Here is a 15,917-nt window from a genome sequence, read left to right on the forward strand (position 1 = left end):
AAACAAACATCAGATTTTTTAGAGATATATGAAAAAGGGCTGCACCCATTAATTACAAAGCCTAGCAGAATAACCACAACTAGTGCAACCTTAATAGACAATGTCTTTACAAATGTTTTAGGGATTCACATCACTACTGGGTTAGTGATAAATGACATAAGCGTTCATCTGCCTATATTTGCAATATTTGACTATCAATTCCCTAAAAGAACATACTATCAAATACTTAAGAGGAAAAGAAGTGTCAACCATATTAACAACTTTAGAAATGACCTATTAAAACAAGAGTGGAAAGAGGTGTACACAGAGGATATAAATACTGCCTATGATTATTTTCTTAAACATTATATTACTCTGTATAACAAGCATTGTCCTGAGGTTCCATGCAGATCTAAACAAAGGCAAAATAATGCACCTTGGATGACAAACAGTTTGAAAAATGCATGTAAAAAGAAAAATAGACTTTATAAGGAGTTTATCAAATCAAGACCAGAGAATGCTGAAAAACGATATAAAAACTACAAAAACAAGTTGACCAATATATTGAGACAAGCAAAAAGGGAATATTACAAAAGAATGTTGCATGAAAATAAAAATTGTAGCTGAGATAGGCGCCAGCGCCCCCCGCGACCCCAAAAGGGAATAAGCGGTAGAAAATGGATGGATGGATGGATGGATGGATAAAGGCTACATGGAATATTTTAAATAAAGCAATAGGGAATAGGACAAGGCGAACAGAACTACCTAGATGTTTTAAAAAAGATATGTTCATTGAAAACAAAGATGAAATTGTCAATGAATTGAATCAATTCTTTGTAAATGTAGGACCTAGCTTAGCAAACAAAATACCTAGAGCTAATGATCAATCAGGGGATGTCTGGAAAAGGGAAAATAGGGTTATGCAGTCAATGTTTCTCAGTGAAGTGACTGAGAATGAAATATTATCTGTGGTTTACAAACTAAAAAACAAAACCTCAATAGACAATGAGGGCACTGACATGAGTATAATAAAAAACACAATTGATTGCATTATTAAACCATTGCATTATATAATTAATTGTTCTTTTAAAGTAGGGGTTTTCCCAGACAGTATGAAAACAGCTAAGGTTATACCTATATTTAAAACCAGAGATAAATATACATTTGGTAATTATAGACCAGTATCTCTCTTATCTCAATTTTCAAAAGTGCTTGAAAAACTGTTTGTTAATAAATTAGACTGTTTTATTGAAAAACATAAATTATTAAATGAAAATCAGTATGGATTTCGATCAAACAGGTCTACGAGCTTGGCCATCATGAACATTATTGAAGAGATTACAACTGCAGTTGATCAAAATAAATACACAATAGGAGTGTTCATTGATTTAAAGAAGGCATTTGACACTGTAGATCAGGGGTGCCCATTACATCGATCGCGAGCTACCAGTCGACCGCGGGGGGTGTGTCAGTCGATCTCGAGCCAGGCTTTTAAAAAAATAGACCTAAATATTAGTGATCATCAATCTTCACCAAGACGTCACTTAAATGACATTCACGGTACCGGAGAGTCTTGTGAGATGACGCTGGCTGCTGCAAGATTAAGGGGACGGCGTGGCGCAGTGGGAGAGTGGCCGTGCGCAACCCGAGGGTCCCTGGTTCAAATCCCACCTAGTACCAACCTTGTCACGTCCGTTGTGTCCTGAGCAAGACACTTCACCCTTGCTCCTGATGGGTGCTGGTTGGCACCTTGCATGGCAGCTCCCTCCATCAGTGTGTGAATGTATGTGTGAATGGGTAAATGTGGAAGTAGTGTCAAAGCGCTTTGAGTACCTTGAAGGTAGAAAAGCACTATACAAGTACAACCCATTTATCATTTATTTATTTAAGATCATTATTATTAAAATATGACCGAGAGGAAGGCGAGAAACACTTTTTATTTCAACAGACTCTCGCGCCGTACCTTCCATCAAAATTCTAAAGGCACAAGCGATCCCTCAGAAAGCTGGCGTGCACATCATTTGTGCACGCCAGCTTTCCGAGACTCTTATTTTGTTAGCGCAGGCAGCATGAAGCAGGGCTTTTATTGTGAAGATAGGAAATGTGCAGTCGGCCTTTTGAGTTTTGACGGAAGGGACGGCGCGAAAGTCTGTTGAAATAAAAAGTATTTCTCGCCTTCCTCTCTGTCATTTTTTCATAGTAATGAACTGGCAGCAGCCAGCGTCATCTCACAAGACCCTCGGGTGCCGTGAATGTCAATCAAGCAAGCTACGGAATTTGCCGCCAATGTTTTTCTTGTAAAGTGTATGGATGAATTAGATGCCAAAAACCAACCACTTTCATGTGGTATTGTACAGAAAGGACAACTTTTTTTCTCCTACATTTGAAAATGTGGGCGTTATCATCATTACTGTCTGATTCCAATCAATGCAAGTCATCAGAATCAGGTAATACACCAACTTATATTCTTGTCTTCGTGAAAGAAAGACATCCAAATGTGTTACACATGCTTGTATTATCATTAAACATATTTAACTTGTTTACAAAAATGTCTCTTTCATAAATAAATAAATATAAATTATATATATAAATGAGGTAGATCCCCTCAAGTTGGTCAATTGAAAAGTAGCTTGCCTGCAGAAAAAGTGTGGGCACCACTGCTGTAGATCATCAAATTCTCATTTCTAAATTATATACTTATGGAGTCAGAGGAGTTGCACTGGACTGGTTAATCAGTTATTTACATCAACGACAGCAATATGTTGAGATTGATGATCATAGGTCAGAATGTATGAATATTGAATGTGGAATTCCACAAGGTTCGATTTTAGGACCCAAACTTTTTACTTTATATATAAATGATATTTGTGAGGTTTCGAAAATTTTACAGTGCGTATTATTCGCAGACGATACAAATTTATACTGTTCAGGAGATGACTTGAAAATTTTAGCTAATAATATTGAAGAGGAAATGGTTAAACTAAAATTGTGGTTTGATATAAATAAATTATCTTTAAATTTGGAAAAGACTAAGTATATGGTATTCGGTAATAAAAGAAAGATAGAAGTTAGTTTATCCATAAACAATGTGAAAATTGAGAAGGTGTCTGAAATCAGATTTCTTGGGGTCATCTTAGATGAAAAGTTGACATGGAAAGCTCATATAATGCATGTGAAAAATAAGGTATCTAAAAGCTTATTTATTTTGAATAAGGTTAAATATAGTTTTCCATACAGCACAATGAGAATGTTATATTGCTCAATTATTCTACCTTATTTCAATTGATGAGGTAGTAACTTGTCCAGGGTTTACCCCGCTTTCCAACCGAATGCAGCTGAGATAGGCTCCAGCTCCCCCAACGACCCCGAAAGGGACAAGCAGCGGTAGAAAATGGATAGATGGATAGATGGATGGATGGATGGATGGAGTTAGAACACAAGGCAATTCAAAGTGTTGTACAGAAAATGATTAAATGCATGTGAGGATTTCTGGTGCATTGTCAGGTGTGATAGAACACATTTTGTATGATTTGTTTCATTACAAATGGTAATACAGTAGGTTATAATAGCAGAGTGAATTGCCACATGGTTGAAAAAAAATGCTAGAGATTTTATTTTCCTGCCCGCAAGGAGACGCCCAGCAGCCACACTGTTGTAGGGGACCGGAAGCCGATTTATCTTCCAACTAACGAGTTATATATATATCCCAAGATTTGCCAGCAAATAACACAAAGAACATCGACTTCAAAATAAAAGTAACACGTCTGTAGAAAGTAAGGTAAATAATATAAATGAATTATGTTAGGTTGTAGTCCATCATATTTTACACGAAATAACTCTATGCTGTTTTAATGTTGAATAGTTATGTTTATATTTGAGTGGCTTGCTTAGCTTTTGTTTTGTTCTGAAGCTGAGACCGGAAGCGGCTTTGCCTCCATTCCGGTGGACTTGATACGGCGTCTCCAGTGTCCTCAGGAGAAGACTGTTGCTCAACACTGCGTGTTCATTCGAGGCGTCTCCTCGTCGTCTCCTGTGTGACGATCTTTTTTTTTTTTTCAAAAAAGGTATTTTTGTCACAAGAGGTGACATTTTCCTGCTATCTCGCTCGGCCGCTGCACGTCGCCATGAACGGGAAGTCGGCCAACGGCACGGCGGGGGGAATGGCGTGTATCGACGGTCTGCCGCCGCTGCCCAAGAGCCTGAGCGGCTTGCTCAACTCCAGCGGCGGCTCCTGGAGGGACATGGAGAGGATGTACGTGAAGAAGACCATGATCCAGGACGACCTGAGCCGAGGCAGGAGCAACGCCGACAACCTTCTCGCCAACAAGCCAGCCAGCCTCGACGCCGCCCTGGCTCTCCTGCGGAAAGAGATGGTAACCAGAACCCGTTAAGGAACACACGTTTTGTTCTCACCCTACTTTTCCACACATAATTCTTCCCTAACACCAACATCGACATAATTTTTCATTAATAACATTGTGGTTTATTTGGCTAAGTTATTATATGCAGTTTTACACTCTTAATCAAAGCAAATGACTACTTTCCAATGTTTTCGGGGCTCATTTTCACTGCAAGGCCAATAATAAATCAACCTTAAAGATTACAAGCCATTTTCACCTTGATCAACACTCATAATAACTTGACCTGGTTTGTTCTATATTATTTTAAAGAGCTGCATTATATATGAAAGCAATCACTTTGGTATGTATTTCGTCATGTATTCTTGGTTTTTCTGCAGCTTGAATGACAAACTTGCATTTTTAAGCGAAGTCTAGTACAGTGTTGTTCAACCTTTTTGGAGTTAAGTCGCATTTTTTTCATTGAAAAAATCCGAAGGCACACCACCAGCAGAAATCATTAAAAAATGAAACTCGGTAGACAATAAAAAGTCGTTGTCGCAATTGTTGGATACGTCTTAAAACCATAACCAACCATGAATTGATTAACGTGGACCCCAACTTAAACAAGTTGAAAAACTTATTCGGGTTTTACCATTTATTGGTCAATTGTCCATCCATCCATCCACCAATCTTCTTCTGCTTATCCGAGGTCGGGTGCGGGGGCAGCAGCCTAAGCAGGGAAGCCCAGACTGCCCACTCCACAGCCACTTCGCCCAGCTCTTCCCGGCGTATCCCGAGGCGTTGCCAGACCAGCCGAGAGACATAGTCTTCCCAACGTGTCCTGGGTCTTCCCCGTGGCTTCCTACCGGTTGGACGTGCCCTAAACACCTCCCTAGGGAGGCGTTCGGGTGACATCCTGACTAGATGCCCGAGCCACCTCATCTGGTTCCTCTCGATGTGGAGGAGCAGCGGCTTTACTTTGAGCTCCTCTTGGATGGCAGAGCTTCTCACCCTATCTCTAAGGGAGAGCCCCGCCACCCGGCGGAGGGAACTCATTTCTTATCCTTTCGGTCATGACCTCAGGTCCGCTCCCTGTACGATCAGTGTCAGAGCTTGGTCCACATTGCCGGCAGTAAGTCGGACACATTCCCAGTGAGGGTTGGACTCCGCCAAGGCTGCCCTTTGTCACCGATACTCTGGTCAATTGTATGGAATATATACAGTACTGTGCAATCTACTTATACATTTTTAAAACAATCAATCAAAAAAAGCATCACTATAGCTCTTGTCTCAAAGTAAGTCTACTGTCACGATATGTCACATCACGCCATGACTTATTTTGAGTTTTTTAATGTTTTCCCGTGTGTAGTGTTTTTGTTTTTGTCTTGCGCTCCTATTTTGGTGGCTTTTCCTGCTGCAGTTTCATCTTCCTTTGAGCGCTATTCCCCCACCTGCTTTGTTTTTGCAATCAATAATATTTAAGTTGTTGCTATCTTTTTTTGTGTCGACATAGATGATTGTCATGTCATGTACGAACGTACTTGGTGGACGGCGTCTCTGCCCAACACGCTTTAAGTTTTTGCTGTCGTCCAGCATTCTGTTTTTGTTTACTTTGTCGCCAGTTCAGTTTTAGTTTCGTTCCACATAGCCATCCCTAAGCTTTAATGTATTTTCTTAGGGGCACTCACCTTTTTGTTTATTTTTTGTTTAAGCATTAGATACCTTTTTACCTACACCCTGCCTCCCGCTGTCGTCTGGATATCGTGATCAAGACAAACCATTGTCGTCTCACACAACTTCTTCCCGACATCTACAAAGCAATTAGCTACCAGCTTCCACCTACTAATATTGAGGAGAATAACATGGTTACTCAGCCAAACTCCAGACAGCACCGACACTTAACAACGGCATATTATTTGCGGATTATAATTACTGGTTTGCAAAAATTTTTTTAACCCAAATAGATGAAACTACATATTTTCCCACGGCACACCAGACTGTATCTCACTAGGTGGTTGAAAAAACTGGTCTAGTTGACGACATAGGGCTGGGCGATATGGACGAAAAATAATATCTTGATATATTTTGACTTAAACTCTATATTTGATATCCATCCATCCATTTTCTACCGCTTATTCCCTTTGGGCTCGCGGGGGGCGCTGGTGCCTATCTACCATGAATTGATTATCGTGGACCCCGACTTCAACAAGTTGAAAAACTTATTCGGGTGTTACCATTTAGTGGTCAATTGTACGGAATATGTACTGAACTGTGCAATCTACTAATAAAAGTATCAATCAATCAATCTCAGCTACAACTGGGCAGAAGGCGGTGTACACCCTGGACAAATCGCCACCTCATCGCAGGGCCAACACAGATAGACAACATTCACACTCACATTCACACACTTGGGCCAATTTAGTGTTGCCAATCAACCTATCCCTAGGAGTATGTCTTTGTAAGTGGGAGGAAGCCGGAGTACCCGGAGGGAACCCACGCAGTCACGGGGAGGACATGCAAACTCCACACAGAAAGATCCCGAGCCCGGGATTGAACCCAGGACTACTCATGACCTTCTTGTTGTGAGGCAGACGCACTAACCCCTCTTCCACCGTGCTGCCTATATTCGATATATATCTCGAGATATTTTACAGTGAATGTATACATATAAAGATTTTTGAGCGAGATTCACTGAAATTTAATTGAGCGACAACTCTACTGTAAACAGACAGTGGCACTTTTATTAATCCAGTTGGTCAAGATGGGTATTAACAGCACATCAAATAAAATGTTTAAGTAGCACAGAATTACATAACATAAATAAAACAGAGAAATATTATTTCTACGTAAAATAGATAGCAGAGCTGTGCAAATAATACAAAGTGTATCAAACTGGGATAAAAAATACATTTGCAGGCAGGCACTTTTTAATTCCCAGTCGACGATGTAATGGACTGTCACACACACACACGGTCAGCGACTTTACTTTTAATTGTGCGGCTATGATCTTCCTCACTTCGGCATATATTTTTAGCAGCATTCCTCTTACGAAATATGCCCGGCTTAGCAACTCGAGAACAGTTTTGATTTGGGCTTACATGGTAAACAACTCAAATGAGTGTTTTATCCAGACGCATAGATTGGTCCAAATGTGGCCATGTAGACGCATTGTAAGTTTCCTGGACGTCGTCTACATCGCTAAAAGAAAAATCTAAAGAAGAGAATCCCTCTGCCATCTTCCACTAGTTTTTTCAATATATAAATCGCCCGCTTAAAATTTCCATCTTCTATTTTACAACTCTCGTCATTTGGGAAGTCTGTTGTGATTTCCTTTCCTGTTTCCATGACCCACCCTATCTTACCTCTGATTGGCCTGTCTTAATGTTTTGCCTTAATCTCAACCAATCATGACTCAGAGTAAACAACCAACTAATAATGGATGTTCTTATACATGCAAGCACATCTTGGAAGGAAGAAGGGGAGGGGTTTAGTAGCCTAGTGGTGTTGAGAAGGAGCAGGGGAGGATCAAGAAACACAACAAATAAGTGGTATTTTATCATTTTAATGTGAAATAAATTATATCGATATTATGGTATTTTCTTAATTCATATCTTATTCAAGAATATATTGCTATCTTACAAAGTCAATATATCAACATGACATCAGGCTTGTGTTCCATTAGATTTGCTGCTCTCCTGATTCCTGAATGTGTATTCATTTTTGCAAAAAATACCCTCTTAAACTTGACCTGGCAAGCCTTAAAAGTGAACAAAGGCAGATTGACATGATAACAGAACACTCTCCTTCAATCCTGTCACTGCCAGCAGTCATTCATGATTTTGTCGTATCAGCATTAGACCACATTTTATTATTCCATATTGCTCAGTGCTGGTCAAAGTGTATCATAACAGCCTGCTTCTGTCACTTGATGCCAAGCTCCAGACGCCTGCAGAGGCATCATGAACGAATGAATGAAATGAGTTTATTTCAGTCATATAATCAACTATTTTGTGTGATCAATTAAACAGCACAGATTATGTATATCAACAATCATACACATACACACACAGAAATAAATATAATGACCTAAAAGGAATAGGCTGAAGCCAAGGCTTATATTTGCCTATCCTATACATTCGCTGAAAATTAGATTGCCTGTCACATGAGTGTTCAAAAAATGAATGGGATGAAAGTAATCGTTAAAATATTTTATACTTATTATTTCACCTTTCAAGGCTTTCTTAAATAACTACATGTCTTCAACACATCACTGAGCTTGTTCCATCCACCATTTAACTCCTGAAACTGAAGTACATTTGTTTTTTATATTCGTTCCTACTTTGCATATTTCAAAAATCAATATCCCCGTAAATGATAGTTTTCTCCTCTTAATTGAAATAACCTAAGAATACAAACTGGAAGGCTGTTGTTCTTGACTGGAAACATAATATCCATTGTTTTTAAAAACACAGTATCTGAAAATTTTAACACATTAGAATGTATGAATAATGGATTGGTAGGTTCATAGTAGCACGCTTTGTGTAGTATCCTAATTACCCTTTTTTGAAGTTTAAATATTGGGTCTATGTTTGTTTTATAAACATTTCCCCAAACTTCAACACAATATGTTTAATATGGAAAAATAAAAGAATAATATAACATATGCCGACACTTCTTATTCAGCATGTGTCTTACTTTATAAAAATATCCAATGGATTTGGATATTTTTCCCTTCATATATTCAATCTCTTCCTCGCCACGAGAACACAAGCTTTGTTAAATCCTATTTCTTTTTTGGAGGTCGAGGCTTATCTCTGAGTATTTTTCACTTGCATCTACAGTCTTAAGTTGTCAGAGAGTCCCTTTCCAAGTTTACCAAGCGACCACATCTGTTTGACCGATGCTGACTGGCATGTCTGTGACTTGTTTATGCAGGGGATGCAGTGACCCTGCGGTTAAACAATGTGCATTGTCAGCATTGGGTGTCATGCAGCAGAATACAATTTAATGCTTTTCTGTGGTGTCTTTTCTACCTTCAGAATGTTTGTGTACATTAATAACATCCATTACAATAGCTTTTTCCAACCTCCTATTTTTTACTGACATGATGAGAGACCTATTACGTTGTCATTATTTTTAAGTAAACAATGACAAGAAAAAGACAAGACATTCCGGCTCAGAAACATTTCTGCAATTAGATATACCAGTTAGGTATAGCATAAAAAGTATTGTTTAGAGATGATCAATATTGACTGAAATCATTATTGTGATGTATTTTGCAGCCTCCTGCAATAACATTTCAAAAAAGATTACAAAGGCTCCTAATTTGGCTGCTGACATATGCAATAAAATATTGCATCATTTTCGGTTAAATTATTTTCTCAAAACTTTTAATCTCCTTGCCAATTTACTGTTCTTAACTGGTTACTTTCTGTTGTAACATGGTTCTATGTACACTTTTGTTCAATTTAAAATGTATTATGTTCTTCTCTGGTTTCAATACTAAAGTTTTGGTGGGTACTTTAAATTTGGGTATCAATTTGATACAAAGTAGTGACAGACTGGTATTAGTCATGCTAACACTTATACTTAAAATATTTGAATGATAACATTTTTGATCACAATAATAATCAGACAAAAAATTTAAACTGTTTCCTTATTCACTTTCATTACATACAATATTTTGAGCAAAATATTTTCAGTAGTACAAAATAAATAAACATAAGCAAAAACTATGTTTGTGAGCAACAACAAACACGAGAAAACATTTTGTGATAATATATGGTATACGTATAATGTTTATAATATCGGTCCGTCAAAATATACATTTTTAAAATCCGATTAATCACAGGTTATTATTTGCTCGCATAAATAAGATTAGCTTTAAAAAATTACCTCAATATTGGGATACAAATGCAATTTGGTAGTCAGAATGTCATATAAGAACGTTTTTTTTTTAATGTTTTACTGTACCCTGCCTTCCGCCCGATTGTAGCTGAGATAGGCGCCAGCGCCCCCCGCCACCCCGAAAGGGAATAAGCGGTAGAAAATGGATGGATGGATGGATGAACTGCAAGTAATTGATTTGCTCAAAGCTGGGTGACAGTAAGTATAGTAAGAATTAAGTGCACATTTTGAAAGTCTCTGTGACAATGTAGGATACAGTATATTAATAGATCATGTAATAAAGACACCCATAAACATGTTTCTGGAATACTTATTGATTACCTGTTTCATCTAAAGTTCCGTCAAAGTTTGTTTTGAAGGGAGCAAAGCACATCGCTCTAACTATGATGGCACTGGCGTTTGAAGTGATCACTTCCTGTGCTATGTCCGCTGCTTTTCCGTCTTAACTAACACTGTGATTTCCTCATTCATTTATGGTAACGCGATAATTTTTTTAAATTAATCACATGTGCTAACGCTTTAACATTGACAGCTTAAATAAAAAAGTTAATTTATAATATCATAGTCACTGTCTATTTGTAGTGATCCACCCACCCTTGTTTACACGCAAGAGCTCTAGCTTAGCGGTTTGCATGGCTTATTGTATTGTCTTAGGCCATACACTGCACACCGTCCGTCCAACGATGTGAATTGTAGCATGTTTAGTTATTCCTCGTCCCCAGACACTTTTATTTGCTGATCCTTCTTAAAACCCATTTTTATTCACTGGCTTTTAACCCAGCAAGAGACTTTAAACTGTTTTTAACGTTTTAACTGCTTTTTATATAACAAATTGTTCTAAGGGTAATTTGTATCTGCTTTTTCAATGTGTACTTTACTTCTGTTTTAAATGTTATTTTTTTAGTCTGTCCTTTACCTCTATTTCTTTGTGGTGTACAGCCCTTTGTTTTTCAACTGTGGTTGTTTTTAAAAGGCTTCATAAATAAAGTTGGTAGGATAAGTTAGCCACTATTTTGCTAGCAAGTATGCGGGATTGCCTTAAGTACATTAGCTACTAGTGAAGATGCTACATTACGTTTAAGTTGCGGTCATCCACTTGTTAGGGATGTGAAAAACCTAATTCGATTTATATCGGTAATTGCAAAATATTATTTTGTTACGCATAAAAATTATAATACCTTTTCAAAACCGGTTATAAAAGCTTCTCTTGGCTACTGACATACGACATAGAGGTGCAGTGGGTAAACGTAAAGATGGCCTAAAAACTTTTTTTAGCTCTCTTACTGCTTGTCGCTGTCAAATTTGCGAGACACAGCTACAATTTGTCATCAATATGCATTATCACGATATGACGATAGTATTAAAACCTTTATTGTCAGGTAAATTCATATAATTTATTTGGTATATCTAAAAACCTAGTCTTAACAAATATGATCGATTCCATGATTACATCCCCCAGGCCACTCCCCATGCCTCAAAGAGATTACATTCATGTGGTAAACTCTGTGATCAATCATCCATTCTTTAATTAGGGTCTCATGGCTGCCCCCTCTAGGTGGGCTTGCGGCAGCAGGACATGTCTCTGCTGTGCCAGCTGTGGTCGCTGCACGAGTCCATCCAAGAGTACAAGGGCAACTGCCAGGACCTGAGCGCCGCCTCCAGTCTCAGCATGATGGACAATGGCTACTTCGACGAGGACGACGAATACTACCCGGACACGGGCGCCACGCCCACAGGCGACCAACCGGGGGGAGAGTCTGGAGAAGGGATGACTACAGCGGGAGCGGCAAAGAATGGAGGAAGTGTTGGCAAAGACGACAGCTGGGAGTCGTTTCGCGTTAACATTTGAACCTTTGCTCTCGAGAACCCATGATTGTTTGGACGGCAGCAAGAAGGACTTTTGCCAGCCTTTGGTATGTTTTTACTATCCTGAATGGGAATGTGAGTCCAGCCTAAGTTAAGCGCCTTCTCTGGTTTATACTGGTCTTGCAGGGGGCGTGGCTTCATCACCTGAAGCTAACATTGTCGTCAAACACTCACAATGGACTTTTTTTTTGGACTTATTTACTCAAAAAAAATTTAGTAATATACTTTTTTTTTATAAAATGCTGCCTCATCCAGCAGTTTTTCCATCTTACACCTCAGTGTATCAAAGTTTTATTATTTATTTCATAGTATAAGCAACTAAATATCCGCTCTTCTATTGCTCTGAAAGCGTCGGGCTACAACATCGGGAACAGTTTGCGGCCAAGAAATAATTTATTTACCAGACCAACCGGGACAACGGTGGTCGTACAGTAGTGATTTTTTTTTGGTACAACGTCGGAAGTTGTCTCCAAATTATTGTCAACTCGTGAGCACCAATTAGCTGCTCAAATGTAGCCCCACTCTTAAAACACAGTATACATCCTTGAAAGTAGCCGTAAACTGGCAAGCTAGCAAACTGTAGCAAAACAGATGAAAACGTTAGCAGTGTGCAGGTGATTACAGGGTCTTTTTCTTACCTCTCTTACGTCAACAGATGTCATACTAGCACCGTTTTTACTTGTTCGGGCGCACTGTTAGCACCTGAATTACCAGCTCTTTGTCTTCCTCCCTTCAATTTATTTTGTCTGTTTACGTGACCAAAGAAACGCTCAGCATGAAATTTATCGTACATGCCGACCACCTAAAATTCCTCCACAGCTATTTCTGGAAATGTAAAAAAAAAAAAAGAATGTCTCCACGCCGTCTTGAACATTTTCACTAGAGGGTTTTGCCGTGCCTTTAGTTCATGTTAATTAACGCTTGTTTTGTTTACGTTCAAACGCTTGCCACTGACTTACAAAAGATGGTCTAAAAAATATGATTTGAAATCGTAATGTATTCCTACTGGATACTTCATTAGGTATACCTGATCAATGTTGGCTTCAGTCATTAGTCCGAAATTTTTTGTTTGTGGAACACAGGTCACAGTTTTATTTGGGTTGAGCTAAAATATTTGCGGGGTTGTAACAGTAATTGAGATCTAAGCCTGTGACAGAAATGGAATGTATATCTATAATTTTGTATCGGTTATTATTTGTATTTATTTTTTAAACTGTAATTCACCAAAGCATCCCAAATCGGGCTTTCATATTGAAATGCATTGGAAAACTCTAGAAGCTTCCCTATGGGCTACAAGGTCTGTAAATGTGCAACTTATCCAATTAGCTTTTGATTTTTTTTTTAAAAAGCTTTCGAATTGTTTTTTGGTGTACCTAATGAAGTGTTTGTCGATTATAACGACCCATACTGGACTGGAGAGCAGCGCGAAACCACAAAATGAATTATGCTTCCAAAAATATGTTAAATGTGTATAAATCATATCAAAATAACACTCAAGTGAATTACTGTAGAAAATTCGTAATGAATGACACCATCACTGATGTATTACTGAATCTTTTGTCTGACACTTAATGGACTTTTTCTTGTACTGTAAAGAATACTTTTTTTTCAGTGTCATCAAATTACAGCAGGTATGTAGTTCAAACAAAGATCACAATGAAAATTAGTAAATAGAAAAGTGCCCGATTGTAAAGAATCCTTTAAAACAATCCTGAATCCAGACAGTGATCCAGATCACCCCTACAATCAAATGACATGTTGACATTCCCTGAAAGTTTCATGAAAATGAGCCCGTACATTTTTTACTATTGTTGCTAACTGAAGAACCCCAGCAAATACATAACCTCCTGACGGAGGAAATAATGATAATAATAAGAGACTCTCATTGGATGTTTTCACTATCAGTGCCTTTGCAAACCATCAGGTGACTAAAGAACTATGAGGACATATCACAAGCTACTGACTTTTTACAAAACACTTGCGAGCATTTTTTTGTAAATTCCTTTGGTGCAACATGAGGGACAAAAACATTAATGTAGTTCAACAAATAAAAGACCAGAATGTACACATTGAAGCTTGTAAGATTTACTGTGTAGCCTGTTTTGGTGTGCGTAAGGTATTACCCTCCCAAAAACGACATTAATGAATAAGGGTGCTCTGCCGCAGTGCAATCTTTCCCCTGGTCTGCTGAGAATAAGAAGACATAGCAGGAGGGGTCAGTTTTGATACGTTGATGTTATATTTAGCGAGCATTCCAACCCCGACATAGTCAGTTTTTTTTTTTAAGTGACTGGTGACAACAGGTGACTTGCTTGTGATTAAAAACAAAAAAAGTAATACAAGAAAGTAAATTTGACTTTGTAAAATAATTTTTTGCTCACGTTTTGTCTCATGCATCCATACCAATTATTTTCACGTTATACAAATTTGATGACGTCCCCTCTAGCGTGGCCCCCCACGATCACAACCCACAGATAGATGGCAGTCCTGTGTGAAACACTGCATTCTTGCAATATGGCTGAAAAATAAGTAAACATACAGCACAAGTGATTAAATGTTAACATGTTAGCACTTGCTCATATCAACAAAAAGTATGTGATCATCTGTGTATCAAATAAATCATAAATGTGAAATGTTTTTGAATAAGTGACCATCTACAAATAATGTTTGGCATTATTGTTGTTGTATGAGTTTTAATGTTAAACAGCTACATTGTCAATGCAATCAACACATCTCCTTCAGATCTATGTAGACCACAAAGCCATGGGGCTGTCATAGCCACGCCAACACTTTGCTGGTTCAGAACAAACAATTTTCTATGACATTTTTAAGTTTATGTGTAGAAATAGGCTAAAAGTCATCCTCCACACCAGCAGAGGGCAGTGTGTTGGCTTTCAGTGAGCGGCGTGGGTGCCAGAAAACGCTCATTATTGTGAATTTCTCAATGCATCTGTTTTATTGATCAGTTTTGAAAATTAAATGAAATAGAGAATTAGTTGACTTTTAGCGCACAATATCACCTGCGTAGCAAATATACTCCACACCTGGATTGTAGCATTTTGTGAGCAGACAAATGAAATGTCTTAACGTCGCATATCGGCGGTTTGCAAAATATTAATCATGCATTAAGTCATTGATGCACAATGAATTTGAATTCCTGTGTTGCATAACAAAATATTACAAGCAGCGTTGTTTATTTTTCTGTAAAAAAAAAAAAAAATACAACCACACTGCTGCTGACAATTAAATGAGTACCATACATATTTTGCAGGTATTTTGTTTTTTATTGTTTCTTGCACAAAGGGCTCACAGTTTACCAGACAAATTGAAATTGACACATCAAAATTAATATTTGAACGGAAGACCCAACTTTTACACTGTTAATGGCAAGCCGTCAACCAAAAGCAAAATGTGTTCATATATAAATTGTCTCACATTTAGAAAAATGAAAAGATGCCCTTTTCTTTTTTGTTTTTAAAGAAAACATACCATATGTTTAACAACAAACCTTTTGTTTCGATTAGTCAATCGTATCAAGTAGGAATTGGCAATATGGCCTAAAATCTACATCACGATAGTAATATATGTAATAATACGTTATGTGGCATATAAATAATAAAAACATTTCAAAACAGTTTACAAATGCTTTTTATTTGCTAGGTTATGCAATAACATTGTGTAATTGCTGGTTGTATTGTTTCTTCAAAACTATTATTAATATACTTGGTAAATTTACTGATATGTGGTTACTTTCTGTTGTAACATGGGTCTATTTACACTTTGGTATAAATACAACAATCACTTATTCTTCTCTTGCTCGGCTAC

General features: G+C 37.9%; 1 protein-coding gene across 1 annotated transcript; it reads left to right on the forward strand.

The window, feature by feature from the left end:
* The first annotated feature begins 3,907 nt into the window (after window positions 1-3,907).
* fam89a (family with sequence similarity 89 member A) lies at window positions 3,908-15,355 on the forward strand. Its single transcript, XM_061900950.1, has 2 exons — window positions 3,908-4,352; window positions 11,782-15,355. The coding sequence occupies exons 1-2, from the start codon at window positions 4,104-4,106 to the stop codon at window positions 12,073-12,075; spliced, it is 543 nt and encodes a 180-aa protein (XP_061756934.1). The 5' UTR covers window positions 3,908-4,103; the 3' UTR covers window positions 12,076-15,355.
* Window positions 15,356-15,917: the final 562 nt, after the last annotated feature.

The sequence above is a fragment of the Nerophis ophidion genome, linkage group LG05 (genome assembly GCF_033978795.1).
Source record: "Nerophis ophidion isolate RoL-2023_Sa linkage group LG05, RoL_Noph_v1.0, whole genome shotgun sequence".
NCBI classification, from domain to species: domain Eukaryota; kingdom Metazoa; phylum Chordata; class Actinopteri; order Syngnathiformes; family Syngnathidae; genus Nerophis; species Nerophis ophidion.

Bases quoted from the DNA above. Each gene is read 5' to 3' on its own strand.
- fam89a (XM_061900950.1), top strand. From the start codon at position 4,104: ATGAACGGGAAGTCGGCCAACGGCACGGCGGGGGGAATGGCGTGTATC. The intron at 4,353-11,781 runs GTAACCAGAACC...TGCCCCCTCTAG, and splicing joins CTCTCCTGCGGAAAGAGATG to GTGGGCTTGCGGCAGCAGGA.